The 14,955-nt window shown below is 36.0% G+C and overlaps 1 protein-coding gene across 7 annotated transcripts in view; it reads left to right on the top strand.

Annotated features, from left to right (window-relative positions):
- The window catches only part of ANO3 (anoctamin 3), a 360,413-nt gene that overhangs the window by 268,670 nt on the left and 76,788 nt on the right, over positions 1 to 14,955 (top strand). For all 7 annotated transcript variants that reach the window (XM_031459864.2, XM_064492497.1, XM_064492496.1 and 4 more), the window contains 2 exons: positions 3,620 to 3,754; positions 11,086 to 11,182. In XM_031459864.2, the coding sequence (XP_031315724.2) occupies positions 3,620 to 3,754; positions 11,086 to 11,182 (232 nt within the window). The remainder of the gene's footprint in view (positions 1 to 3,619; positions 3,755 to 11,085; positions 11,183 to 14,955) is intronic.

Raw genomic sequence — 14,955 nt, 5'->3', positions numbered from 1 at the left:
CATAACTGTATCAGCCATTGTCCCAGCAGGAAGCTGATAGAACTGATAGAATAGAAGGGGTATTTGAAGAGAATTTAATAAAGAAATTTAATATGCAGAAGTATAAATAGGATCGGGGGAGGGGGAAATAGACGCTGATGAAGCTCCCAAGGACCAGCAAAAGCTGGGTGCTGTTATCACACCTGGGCTTGGAGGGACAGGGGAGAGAGCAGTTGGCAGAACCAGTTAAGAGCTATAATCAAAGCAGGAGAAAGTCAGGGTAATAAAAAAAATACCCCAGCATCTCTTTATCCTTCCCTCTGATCTTCTGCTGGTACTGTTGACCAATGAGCCCATCAGGAAGCCAGAGGAAGGAAGGAGCATAGATGGTACAGTCCATAGAGCTGAGCCTCCTGGACATTGAGCAGGAAGGGAAAGGGTAGAACGTGGATCCAGACGCACAAAGCATTGTACCCAACACCAAACCAGTTTTATTTCAAGCATTAAGTACGTGGGTATATCCAAAATCAAGATGCTTTGATTCAAATTCAGTCAGTCACAACAAATGATCTGATTTGTGTTTATGCAAGTGAAAGAATTATTATTTCAGAGCTATATGAACACAGTGAGATGTGTCAGTTCATAAAACCATATTTATTAGGAATTGAAGTTGAGGTTTTCAAGCAAGCATTTCAATGTCAACAGTTCTCCTGTCTATAGGGCACATTGCTATTGCTGCCTCAGGTAATTTCAGCAAGCAGCCTTATTTTCAATAAATACGGTGATTCAGCTGCTATTAAGAATTCTTTGGATGTTGACATAGGAGGGAAATTTTGCTTACAAAAATTATGTATTTTGTGTTCCAGTAGCTGAGAGGAGGGAGATGTGATGAAGGGAAGGCCATAAAAGAGTAGAGATAGCATTTCAGCAGGTTCCTGCTCTCAGGGAACTTGCTTATTACCAAACTCGAGATGGGGACGAGGCAGACAGCGTATTAAACTGTACAATCTCGTGCATGAGTTTTGTACAAGGCCACATTTTATACAGTGAGCAGGAAGATGGCCTTAAAATCGTGCCTTTTTAATTACTTGGAATTAAGTTGTTCTACACACTTTTAAGGACATAGATCTCTTATTGTGTGGCTTTCTATCTGTAGTGAGAGAAAGAGAGTGTCCGGGAATTGGAAGTGTTTAATATATTTGGGTCATGGGTGATGGAGACCCACAGGCAAGGCCTGTATTCTCTCATGTGAAAAAGGCAATTCATTAACAGTGGATGAAAAGTGAGGGGCTGCCAATTCATTTTCTTTTTTATAAATAACCATTTCTGGACATGCATTGGTATTTTGTTTTTATTTTAACAATGAAGTCAAATTTAGTAGCCAAAGCTTATCTTCATTTCAGTTTATTTTTCCATGGAAAATATTTGAATATGGAAAGAATACATTTTAAAAATTGTCAACTACAGCACCTGCTTAACGAAATAGAGCTGTGTGGCATTTTTTTTTTTAATGTTTTACAATAGTCATCTAAGGGATTTAAATTTAAAGACTAAATAAAATAATCCTTTCTGAAGAAGTTCAATTTCACGTTTGTTTATCTGATGATAGAAGTTATTTCAGCAGCAGAACCCTATCATCAAATGAAATGTCATGTAACATCCCAGTATATGAAACAGATATCAAGAGAGTGACTCTGGGTGAAGTGGGAGGAACAGCAGTAGCAACCCCTGTTCTTCCTTGCCCTATCACGGTTTTAAAGAATACGCAGAGAGACTGAAAAATTGTGACTACCCATGTTCTTGGTTAAGAACATTTTCATCAGCCGTCTTGGCCTAGAACTAGCTTCTCCTCACGAAACAGATCTGAAAGCTGCTGTAACTTAGGTAATTATACTCCTGTCAAATATACTGTTACTCCTCTTAACCTTCAACAATGTTTAATCAAAAACCTTGGTATAACACTGCCTGTGTAAGGGAGTCGGTCTGTGCAGTCCTCTATAATCATCACTTTAAAGATATCCCGTTATGTTAGTAATATGCACCCCAAACCCTATTCTGCCCCACAGAGAACACTTGTTTAAAGGAACAAAAGGCTTTATTACAATATTACTGTTAACACAATAAGCTTTCATCTCAAAGTAGAACATTATCATTGTATAAGAGATGAATAGACTATTGATCTATGTCTCCTAGGAGAAATGAAAAAAAACAAAAAAAATTAGATAAATGATGCTTAATGGAGAACGACTCTATGTCTATATCTGGAAGAATATGCACAGATTTTAGTTGGAGAGAATGGAAAAGGAAGAGAATGATTTTCAGGGAAGTCTTGCTGAAGATAAAATAACAAGATAACCTTCTTCCCAACAAGAATTTTTGCCCACAGCAATATTCTCAGATAAACTGTAAAACACCAATCTTTAAACTAGTGCTGCGACAAAACTGTGTTTAAGTCATCATTTTTGGAAGATGGAGATGAAACACCAGAAGTGAATTCAAGAAATTATTATTTCTTACCAGAGCTTTAGAAACTGTGTAACAGTTAATATTGGTGGTAGATTTGGTGGAAGAAGGAGCAACAGAATAATCACTAGATCTACCTTATTCATCTGCTATTTCCACATAAATTATGTTAATCAGCTGAAGGGAAATAAATTACACTTACTCCCTTTGCTTCATTCAGTGAAAATACTTCCTGTGTGGGTGCTAGTGAAACAAGACACAGGTCCACTTTCAACCAGCTTGCAGTCTTAACGGGAGGGAGAGGAGCAGGGGAGTGATGGGTGGTAATGATCATAAAGGTTTATAACTTTGGGACCGTGAAACGTGGGGGAAGGCAGTGTGGCAGCAAGAGCTGGGGCATCTAACCCAGGTTTGAAGTGGACATCATGAAAGGCTTCCTGGGAGACCTGATACAAAGGATAGGAGTATAGTTATTTACAATATTGTGTTAGTTTCAGGTAACCAAAAATTACCCTACATTTTGGAAAGATGGGAGAGGAATGTGAAAAAATGAAAAAAAAAAAAAGGAAAGGATGAGTACAAACCGATCAGGGGTACGGCTTGAAATGGGATATTCCAAAGTGAGGGAACAGCACTGACCAAGGAGAGAATCATGTGCCCCAGGAACTGCGGACTTGAACTTGACTGAGGGAGATGTGTGACATAGTTGTGCTGATTCTGTCTGGCATAAAGGAGTCTGGCCAAGGGTGCAGATGGAGACTGAAATCGAATCAAGCAGATACCTAGAAGGGAGATTTTTTTTTTCTAATTTACGCCAAGGTGATATGGTTTAGCACAGCTCTGTGTGTGGAAAACAAGAAGGGATTCTATTAGGAGGGTAGAGAAGAGCAAGAACGGGCTTATAAAAAAACTGTATGCACCATGTTAAGAAGTTTGACACAGAAACAAACACATTTCATAAAATTATTGCCCCTATATTGACAGTGTTTAAAGACAAACAGTATCACCATTATTGGATTCATTCACAAGAAGGGATGTTATGACACCTTGGATGGAGCTGAGGAGGAACTAAGCCAGCAGCCTCAATTGTCCATCTGAAATTCTGACTAGTTGTGACATCAATACTGTATAGTGTCACTTATGTTGCCTTAAGCTAAGGCTTTGCTTTCTCATGCAGGCTATACTTTGGTGAGAAGATCGGGCTATACTTTGCCTGGCTGGGGTGGTATACCGGAATGCTGATTCCTGCAGCCTTTGTTGGCCTGTGTGTTTTCTTCTATGGAATATTAACAATGAATGCAAGTCAAGTAAGGTAAGCTATTAACAGACTTATTTTAAAAATAGAGACTTTCTTCTGACTGAACAAAAGTTTTACAACAGTGCTGGCTATAAAAACAAGCGATGGGACTACAATTTATTTGCTGTCTTTTGTTTTTGTTTTTGTAGGGGAAAAACAGTATAAAATAGTCATTTCTATAGTTTTATATGCAAATTCTCTTGGATAAGTTTTGAGACTTTCTTTTATTGCCAAATTTCTCTTCCTAGTATATCTCACATAATCAGTAATTCAGCAATGCAATAAACAGTTTTGTGTAATTTATATTTGCATAGTACTTAGTAGTCTGGAATGCCCTCTCAATACATTATTTCAAATATAATAGCTACCATTCTTTAACCACTTACAATGTACAAAGACCTTCCAAATACATTGTTTCATTTAATATAACTTTCACTACCAGCATTGGAGATAAGTAATTTCTTTTTGCAGATGAGGGAAACTTACATAAAGATATCTAAACAAAATATTCATACCATATAAATCCTGCCCTATATAGTTTCCTTTCATGAGAACATAAAATCACTTTCTGCTTTCTTTTTACTCTCTATAGGAATAGACTTGTAAAAATTTTAGCATCAACTTAAGATATCAAAATGGTAGTAAAATAAAATTTGACAAAAATCAAACATTTATCAGAATAGTGATTCTTCTGTTAAAACTGAAATGACTCAAGATTTAGATATAGGAACAATACATTATTATTCAGCAGAGGTAAGATTCACCCTGGCATTAAAGAATCCTCTTAACAAGCATGTGCTATTTAATATACCACAAGGATTTCATCAGGTTCAACCTCGTACCATACAGTTCAAAATATGAGAAAGTACTTTTTTTTCCCCTCCTTCAAAGCTCAGTAATTTTTTTCCCTTTTGTTTCATCTTGCTACTGTGTAGTAATCATGATAGTTAATAGAATCATAAAACGCATTTCCTTGAATTTTCTTAATATATATGTGTATATATAAAGGCTAATATATAATATTCATATGTATAGCAGTTTTGCCTAAAAACAAACATTTTCATCGCTTCACAGTTGACTCCTGTTTCATATCTAAATTATTTGTTCTTCGTGAAGGCCAAATGGTAATTAGCATGAAAACAAAAAACACCTACTATTCAAAAGCGTTTCATCTAGTGGCAGGTTTATTTCAGAATGTTGCAAACTCACTGCCACTCTGGAAGGCAGCATCTTCCTGAACAAATTTGTACCTATGGGAAACATTCATCCCCTTTGGGTCATTTCTCTGTATGATGTTGAATCAGTTACCTCTGAGGCTAAGAAGAAAGGTTGTGATTGGGAATTATAGTGTCTCGAAAAAAAAATGCATTTTTTTTATTACTTCTCTATTCTCTGTTTCTGTGAGTTTGGATTTTTTTAAGATTTCACATATAAAGTGATGCTATAAGTATTTTTTTTTTGTCTGGCTTATTTCTCTTAGCATAATACCCTTAAGATCTATATTGTCACAAGTGGCAGGATTTCCTTCTTTTTTGAGCTTTAATACTATTCCACTGTGCATGTGTGCATGTGTGTGTGTGTGTCTCATGTCTTCTTTTTTCATTTATCTGCTGATGGACACCTAAGCTGTTTACATACCTTAGCTATTGTGAATAATACTACAAAAAATGTACGGGTGCAGATACCTTTTCAAGATACTATTTTTATTTCTTTTTAATATATCCCAGAAGTGGAATTGCTGGATCATATAGTGGTTCTATATTTATTTTTTTGAAGAACTTCCATATTAGCTGCACTAATTTACATTTCCATCAATAGTACACTCTACATCCTCTACATACATACTTTCCTCTACATCCTCACCAATAGATGTTACTTCTTGTCTTTCTGATAATATCCACACTAACAGGTGTGAGGTGATAACTCAGTATGGTTTTGATTTGCAATACCCTGATGATTAATGATTTTGGTCACCTTTTTATGTACCTGTTGATTTGTGTATCTTCTTTGAAAAAAATGTCTGTTCAGTTTCTCTGCCCATATTTTAATCATATTATTTTGTTTGTTTGTTTTTGCTTTTGAGTTGTGTGAGTTCTTTATATTTTTGGATGTTAACCCTTTAACAGATAAATGGTTTGCAAATATTTTCTCCCATTTGGTAGGTTGCCTTTTAATTTTGGTCATAGCTCCCTTTGCTCTGGAAGAACTTTTTAGTTTGATACATTCCCTCTTGATTATTTTTGCTTTTGTTGCTTTTACTTTTGGTATCAAATCCTGAAAATCATGCCAAGACTATTTCAAGGAGCTTACCTACTGTGTTTTCTTTTAGAAGTTTTATAGTTTCAGGTCTTAAACTTATATATGTAATCTATTGGGGGTTACTTTTTGTGTATGGTGAGAGATAGAGCTCTAGTTTCATTCTTTTGCATGTGCATATCCAGTTTTCCTACCATCATTTATTGAGGAGACTATCCTTTCCCTATTATATATACATGGCTCTTTGTCAGAATTGGCCACAAATACATGAGTTTATTTCTGGATTATCTATTCTGTTCCTTTGATCTGTGTATCTGTTTTTAGGCCAATACCATACTGTTTTGATTATAGTAGCTTTGTAATATTGTTTGAAATAAGGAGATGTGATGCCTCCAGCTTTGTTTGTCAAGATTGCTTTGGCTATTTGGGGTCTTTTGTGGTTTTACACAAATTTAAGGATAGATTTTTATATTTCTGTGAAAACACCATTGAAATTATAACAGAGATTGCATTTAATCTTTACATCTCTTTGGTTGGTATGGACACTTCAACAATATGAAATTTTCTAGTCCATGGGCACAGGATATCTTTGCATTTATTTGTATCTTCTTCAATTTCTTTTTCATGTCTTATAGTTTTCAGAGTATAGGTCTCTCACTTCCTTGGTTAAATTTATTCCTAAATATTTTATTATTTTTGATGCAATTGTAAATGGGATTGTTTTCTTCATTTCACTTTCTGATAATTTGCTGTAAGTGTATAGAAACACAACTGATATTTGTATATTCACTATGAATCCTGCAACTTTACTGAATTAGTTTATTAATTTTAGCAGTATTTTGGTAGAGTCTTTAGTGTTTTAGAAAAAAAAATGATCTTTTAAAGTAATTGATGAAGACAGAAAATGATTTTTAGGCAATTAGCTACTGTTAAGTTGGTTCTATGAAGAACATATTCATAAAGTTTTCCCACATGGTGTAGACTCCCTTCTCCACCCTCACACAACTGAAAATGAACAAAGTACAATGAAAGGAATAAATTTTCTGTTCCTATTGATTTATGTACCAATGAAATAAATTAGGCTCCTTTTGTATGAGGTAACTATTCTTTAACCTTTCGTACAAGGAGTATTTTAAAAGGCTTTAGCAAATTCTTTTCTTCAGTGCGTCATGGTATTATATTACTGCTACTTCTGTCACACTATAATTAAGACCCTGTCAGAATTTCTATTCTAAACCAAGATAAGCATCAGTGAATACCTTGACTTTCAAAATTTCATGGAGCTGAAATTTTCCATTCAAGGTGTCAGACGTGGTTAAGTCGTAGGTGTTATCATAGAAAGTGGGTAGAGGACGTAGGGCTTTTATTTTGAGTTCCTTTGTTTTAGTTTTATTGTAATAAGTTCTTTTTATGTTTATTGCAAGGTAACAGAATGTTAAAAAGCTGAAGATTGGATTGTATTTGTTATGTTTCTGCAGCTATGTTCATTTATATTAAGGTCATATTTTTTAATTGCTCTGCATTGTAGAATTATGTAAAAATCAAATTACAGATTGTTTATTGTATGCATATGTACATGTATATATTTACATACATATTGATCTTATATAATCAAAGGTGGTCAGATTTGTGCCTGATAGAACACCTATTATGGGAATATAATAATGAACAAGCAGTTAGATATGGCCCCTGCTTCTCAGGCTTTGGGTTTCTAGTCCAGAGCAGAGTGGAAACCTCAACTTTCTGGCCCATTCTTGCCTCTTCAGCATTAGGACTCACCAAGAAATACATTTGGTCCTCAGTGTTGACCAGCTTTGCAAAAACTGTTGGGTCATAAAGGACCACTTAAAACCTCTTCCAACAGCATTCCTTAGCAATAAGGGTTTCTTCCATTTATCAGGTGCCCATGATGTGCCAGATACATTATCAGTATCCCTTATGTAATATCCCTCTTGCATATTATCTCCAACTGGAGATGAAGAAGTTGATCCTCAGAGAGTTAGGTGACTTAGGGGAACATATCTAGTAAGTTCAAACCTATATCTGATTTTTTTTAAATTGTGATAAGAACACTACATGAGATCTACCTTTCTCACAAAAGTTTAAGTGCACAATACAGTGTTGTTGACTATAGCATAATGTTGTACAGCAGATCTCTAGAACTTCCTTATCTTACATAACTGACACTTTCTACTCATTGAACAGCAGCTCTTCATTTCCCCTTCCCCTAACCCCTAACAGTGACCATTCTACTCCGTTTCTATGAGCTTGATCGTTAGATGCCTAATGAAAGTAGAATTATGCAGCATTTGTTCTTCTGTGACTGACTTATTTCACTTAGCGATGTCCTTTGTGTTCATCCATGTTGTTGCTTATGGCAGAATTTCCCTCTTTTTTTAAAGCTAAATAATATCATATTGTACGTCTATTCCACAGTTTTTTTATCCATTCATCTTTGGATTATTTCCATATCTTGGCTATTGTGAATAATGTTGCTGTGAGCAAGGGAGTGCAGGTATCTCTTTCAGATCCGGATCTCAGTTCTTTTAGATCTATACCCAGAAGTGGGATTGCTGGATTAAATGGTAGTTCTATTTTTAATTTTTTGAGGAATTTGCATATTATTTTTCATAGTAGTGGCACCATTTTGCAGTCCCACCAACAAAATTCAAGTGTTCTGAATTCTCCACATCCTTGCCAACACTTGCTACTTTTGTTTTATTTTCTTTTGTTTTATAATAACAATCCTGTCAGGTACGAGGTAATATCTTGTGATTTGATTTGTTTTTCCCTGATGATTATATCTGATTCTAAAATCCATGCTTTTATTCATGCTTTCATACTGCCTTCCCTTAAATCTACTTTTGTATTTTCACGTTTCCCCACAATGGACATATCCAGGCATCTTATTCTGTGCTTTGTCATGTTGAAGGATCACAGGAAGACCCTGGAGCAGGTCCAAACAACCACCTCCAAATGGAGAAAATGCTCCCCCTTCCTATATCTTAAATGGGTGATAATCATTATTCCCTTCGAATCAGCCCTTGATACATATGTTTAACAACAGATATAAGACAAAGGAAAGGCACAATTCAAGCAGTGGTTTATATTATCAGGTTCTGCAGAAGAAATTAAGAAACCCTCACGTTGGGCACTCTCTCTCCATCTAGTGGTTAAGTCAAAGAAATTTGTGATCATCTCAAATTTTTTATTTTAGGCTAAAAAATATGTCACAAAAACTGTTTAATATTTTTAATGTTACTTGTCAAGTTGAGCTTTGAGCAGCTTTCAGAAAATGAGTTTGATGATTCTGGAAATAAAAATAAGACATAGTCTGATGGCTGGGATGCTAGACTGGGTGCTTTGGTATGTCTTTTTGTTTGATCATTCTGAAGGTGGGAAGGATGATGTGGTATAAACCAAATTTAATACCATTTTAGTATGAGATTTCAGTGTAGAGCACATTATATCATACTTGAAACACAGTGAATTATGAGAGCAAGCCTGTTTTAATAAAAGCTTTCTTCAAGAAGTGTGTTCATTCTTATTCCTATAAACTAGTACCATTACTAAGAGGAGGTATGATCTTCTCTTTCTTTTGAGCTTTTAAAATTTGTGTTTTTCCTGCTTCCTCCTACTTCACATAGACATCCTGATTGCTAGCAAGATGATGTATGTGAAGGTAGGGGAATTACAGCATACATAACATCCATAACACCATCATCATCATTAAATTAATTTTTGATAGGAAGTCCCCTTTAATATGAAATAAACTTATCTTTCTTTTAGTGTGGTATAGTTGATGGAGAACTGGACCTAAAATCAGGAAAACCTACACTCAGCTCCCTGAAATACCTCTTAGCTATAGGACCTTGAGCAAATCACTTACACATCAGTTTCCTCTCAGCTGTGGAGATGATTACCATTGTAGAAGATTGCAGTGAGGAGTAAACTTAATGAACGTGAACCCATCTCTGCTTACTGTAAATTGCTGTATAACTATATAGTATTTATTATTACTTACTATTTATTTCCATTTTGGCTTGAGATTATACACATCTGGCACTTGAAATACACATGCATAATCTTTTGCTTCAAGTGTGTTCCTTTTTGACAGCAGCAAATCTTGCTGTAAACACTTCCAGTTAAACTTTTATTAACAGTTGCTTTTCTAGGTGTATTTTCAAAAGCCTTTATATTACTTTCAAAGTTTCAGAGCAGATTTATTTACGGACAATTTATTTAGAGGAGACTAAGTAGAAAAGGGCCAGGTTTGACAGGTAAAGGCACAAAACATCTTAAAAACAGATCACTGTGAACTCTTAGGCCATGAGGCTTTTTGAGAAATTGTTACCGACCCCCTACTCATGTCAAAATATCTCTAGAATGTAGGCTGAGATTTTTAAAAGATAGTGGACATAAAAGTCAAGAAACAACTATTATAAAGTTACATTCTAATTTCAGTAAATAAAACCTATGTCATGTCACCGTGACAATGTGTGTCATCGCACTGCAAAAAGAAGATCAACTTCCTCAAATTTCCAGTGAACGTAATATACCGATTGATTGCAGTGTGGGTTATAAAGTTGTGTGATTTGTGCATGCTGTTCATTTTGGTATTTCTAAGGCAGCGAGATCCAGGGGAAAGATGGTTAGACCTGAGAAATCAGAATAGTCGGATTTGATTTCAGCTCAGCCATGTCCAAGTCTCTGAGCTTGGTTAAAACACCCTTGGGTGTTCCTCACAAGATTATCCTGCTTGCCATGAAATCAGGTGTAAAAGTGTCTTTGTAATAAAGCCCTACAAGTGTCTCACAAGTGTGAAACATGGCCTGTTATCATCACAATATCTTGGCAGAGGTTTCAAAAAACAAAGAAGCAAACTGAAACCTCTGTATCACAGATGTCGTAAAAATTTGTGTGGGAGCCACTCATCTTAAGTTCTTCTTCCCTTCTCCACCCTTCCCCACTTATTTCCATTTCTCCTCTCCTGCCCTGCCTTGCTGCTTCTCAAAGAACTGGCCTGAGGGGCTAAGCACCTTTCTAAGCATGGAAATTCATGCTTTCTTTTTCTTCTTTGATTCCTCAAGCCAAGAAATTTGCAAGGCCACTGAAGTCTTCATGTGCCCACTCTGTGACAAGAACTGCTCACTGCAGAGACTCAACGAAAGCTGTATCTATGCCAAGGTGAGTGTGGACCCCCCATGCCCCTCCCTGCACTCTACTTAAAAATTTCAATGAAGCAAGTAGTAAAAAGTTCTCCAGTAAATTGCTTTTTACCAATTTTAGATGTTCTTGAGAGTTTCAACAATCAATATCATTGACCACTGAATAAAATGTCACTCTGTGGCAATGACAAGAAGACTATATTTTTATTTGACTATCTTTGTCTTCCTTTGTTTTTATGATTATTGCCATCATAGACACAGAACTTGCACTTGGAATGTTATCTAGGTTATTTTTTGGAGAAGGTGATTATTTCTATTGGTAATGATTAAATCTGTATCTTTCATGAAGACTCGTGAAATTAAAATACCTCTAATTTTATAGAGAAAATGAAACAACATACCAAAATTCTGAAGTTGCTGCCCTTAGAGTCACCTGAAGGGTTTTTTAAACTCCTGAAGCCCCAGGCACACCCAAGAGCAATTAAATTAGAATATTTGAGTTTAGAACCTAGACATCAGCATATTTTAAAATTTCCAGGGGATTCCAGTGTGCACACAAGTTTGAGACATGTGTAGTTGAATTTTATAATTATTATTATTCATTTGTAAAATGGGTTTATTAAAGGATAGTTAACATATAATAAAACATATATATTTTAAGTGTATAAATTAACACATCTTGATTATATGTAGGCACCTATGGAGCCATAACCACAATCAAGATAATGAACATATCTATCACCTCCAAAAGTCTCCTCACGCCCTCCTATAATTTCTGCCCCTCATTCCTTCCAAACCCCACCCCTGTGCTCAGGCAGCCAACTGTTTTCTATCACTATAGATAAGTTTGTATTTTCTAGACTACTCTATAAATGGAACACAGCATGTAATTTTTTTCTGGTTTCTTTCATCCACCGTAATTACTTTGAGATTCATCCATGTCATAACATTTGTCAGTAAATCATCCATCTTTATTGCTGAGTAGTATTGCATTCTATGGCTCTATCAGAGTTTGTTTATCCCTTCTTCTTTGGTCTTTGGGTTGTTTAGTTTTGAGTTGTTACTGTTTTAAATAAAGGTGCCGTGAACATCCATCTACAAATCTTTGTTTAGACAAGTACTGTTATTTCTCTTGCGTAAATACCTAGAATAAAATGGCTGGGTTGTGTGATAGGAAAATGTGTCATCTAAGAAACTTCCAGACTGTTTTCCAAAGTGTCTGTATCATTTTACATTTCCATCAGCAATGTATGAGAGTTCCAGTTTTCCACATAGTCACTAATCCTCAGGGTGGTCGGTCTTTAATTCTAACTATTCCAATAGATGTTTAGAGATATCTCATTGTGGTTTAGTTACTTAAAAATAATTTGATCTTTCTGAATCTTGCTTTTAAGCTTTGTGAGGTGGGCTCACAGTAATGCTCTCTCTAGCACTAATTTTTCCCCACCATAAAAAAAAAAAGAAAATCTTTCTGTTCACTCTATCCAGTGCTCTGTGAATAATGAAGATTTCCAGCCTGGCTGTTGGGAACAGGTGCTTTTCCTGATTCTGAGCTCCTGACTGTTACCTCTGATCCCTTCAGGTGGTTCTTCCCTCAGGCAGTTTCCTTATATCGGTGCTCACTGGGCACTGTCGGGGTTGTCCACCTCTGCACCCTGGTGACTCTTCCAGTGCAGGAACCTGAGGCAATTATAATGCTCACCTCATTTGTTTCCTCCTCTTGGGGAGCATTTTCCTACGTTGCCTTGTGGCCAGTCTTGAAATCTGTTGTTTTATGTATTTTGTATATTATTTATTTCCAGGATGGGGGTAAAATCCATCTCTGTTTACACCATCTTGTTCAGATGTAAAGATCTCTAGACAATTTTGACAAGAGTGGATATAAAATCAAAAGCCATTCAGTAGCTACTACAAGATCAGAACCTAGTGAAATTGGCTTCTGAATTGTCTATCTGAATGTGTGGCATGGAAAAAGTCTGTTTTCTTTATAGTTTAATTTCTAAAATATGCTTAGTGTTGAATTCTTTTAAATGTTCCACAAAGATGTCTTGTTTGGGAAAGCATTTTCTCAACACTTTTTGCAAAAGCCAAGTGTATTAGAGACATTAGATGTATATGGACATGTTCCTTTCTTAGCCCATGCATTTCAAGAACATAGGACAGCCTTAGGGATGCCGACAAATCCATGTATGTGTTACTTCTACTTGGATGGTTCTAACCAAACACACTGCCATTATCAGAACACTAAATGTGAGAATGATCCACATATGTCAGACTGATGAATGAAGGAACTATCCAGGGAAGCACTAAATCCAGGGGACTTTGTCATTAGGCAGTAACTGCATCCCTGCTTTACTCTGTACATAGGGATGGTGTGGCTCAGAAATAATTCACTTAGTAACTATTATAAGGAAGGTGGAAAAGTTAGCTTGGAGAGAGGATTGCCTTATGGAACAATGCGAGAAATAAAACCAACCGGGATGAAATCTTTCATATTCTGTGTATTTGTTCCTCTGGCTAAGATACAATGTGTCTACTTGTTTACACCTTACAAATCAGAATTACCCTTCACTGAACTTCTATTATCTTCCTAAAATCAGTTTATGTGCTTAAACATCTAGAAGGTACTCGATGGGCAGGGTCAGCAAGAAGGGAACAAATGTTTAGCAAAGAAACAAGGCCACCTGTCTAGAATCATCTAGCCAGTTCCTTATGGAATCAGTCACTCTTGTGACAAATAACAAGAAATTAAATTGCCTATTTTATTGAAATATGTATGTACATGTGATTATTCCCTTAATAATTTCAAGGAAGTGTTTCAGGAAAGATGTGGTCCCATCATATAACAAAAATTATATTTAAGTACATTAACACTTTCTTTGATGACTGTTTTTTAATACTTAAAAGTATCAAAATTGAGAAATATTTGCTATGAAGTAATTCAGTGACACATACTCTTTTCAAAGCACCTGACACCACACTGTCAATTCCTGTTACGCTGGGATTTCTCACTTAAGGTGAAGCCATTAAGTACAAGGGTCCTGCATTGTTTTGTAATATAATTCTAAAAATGACTCAACCCTTGAAGTTAGCCTTATTCACAATAGTTATTAGTATCTTGGGTTTTTTAAATTTTTTTTACTTATTCAACAAACATTTATCCAATACCTAGAGTGAGCCTCAGACTGTACATTGATATTGAAACTATAATGGAATTAAGACGTATCATGTTGCTTCTTTGAGAGATTTCATGGAAGCGTCTGCCTAAGACTGTACATCAGAATCACCAAGAGATTTATTAAAGAGCAGATTCCTGGGCCCCACATCCTGACGTTCAGAATCAGTTAGTCAAGGGTAAGGCTTAGAAATCTGTATGTTAACTGGCTTCTCAGGTGATTCTGATTCCTAGGAACATATTTTAAATATGTAAGTGATTAGGGGAGGGAGGTGAACTACTGAAGTTGCCATGTTTGGTGTAGCTTGTGCCCAGGTCCAACCTGTTTGCTCTGTTCAAGAATGGAGAACCAAGGAGCTGAGAGACAGCTGAACTCCAGCCTAAATTCCAGCTCCCTGCCTCTCTCCCCTCTTAATAGCCTGGCCCACAGGGTTGAATCCGCCCAAGAAGCCACTTGTTCTCCTAGCCAAGAGGGGCTCGAATGAAGTATAAGTGGCAGTTTCCAGAGCTTTAAGTTATTCTGAACCCATCAAGCAGTTTTAGAGAGAGATCCAGTAACTAATGTAGAGGAGACATTGACTTTAAGCTTCCAACTTAATAAGAAATGTATCTCCTTA

The sequence above is a fragment of the Camelus dromedarius genome, chromosome 12 (genome assembly GCF_036321535.1).
Source record: "Camelus dromedarius isolate mCamDro1 chromosome 12, mCamDro1.pat, whole genome shotgun sequence".
Taxonomy (NCBI): Eukaryota; Metazoa; Chordata; class Mammalia; order Artiodactyla; family Camelidae; genus Camelus; species Camelus dromedarius.
The sequence above is the reverse complement of the archived record's forward strand: the minus strand, read 5'-3'. Positions and strand labels throughout refer to the sequence as shown.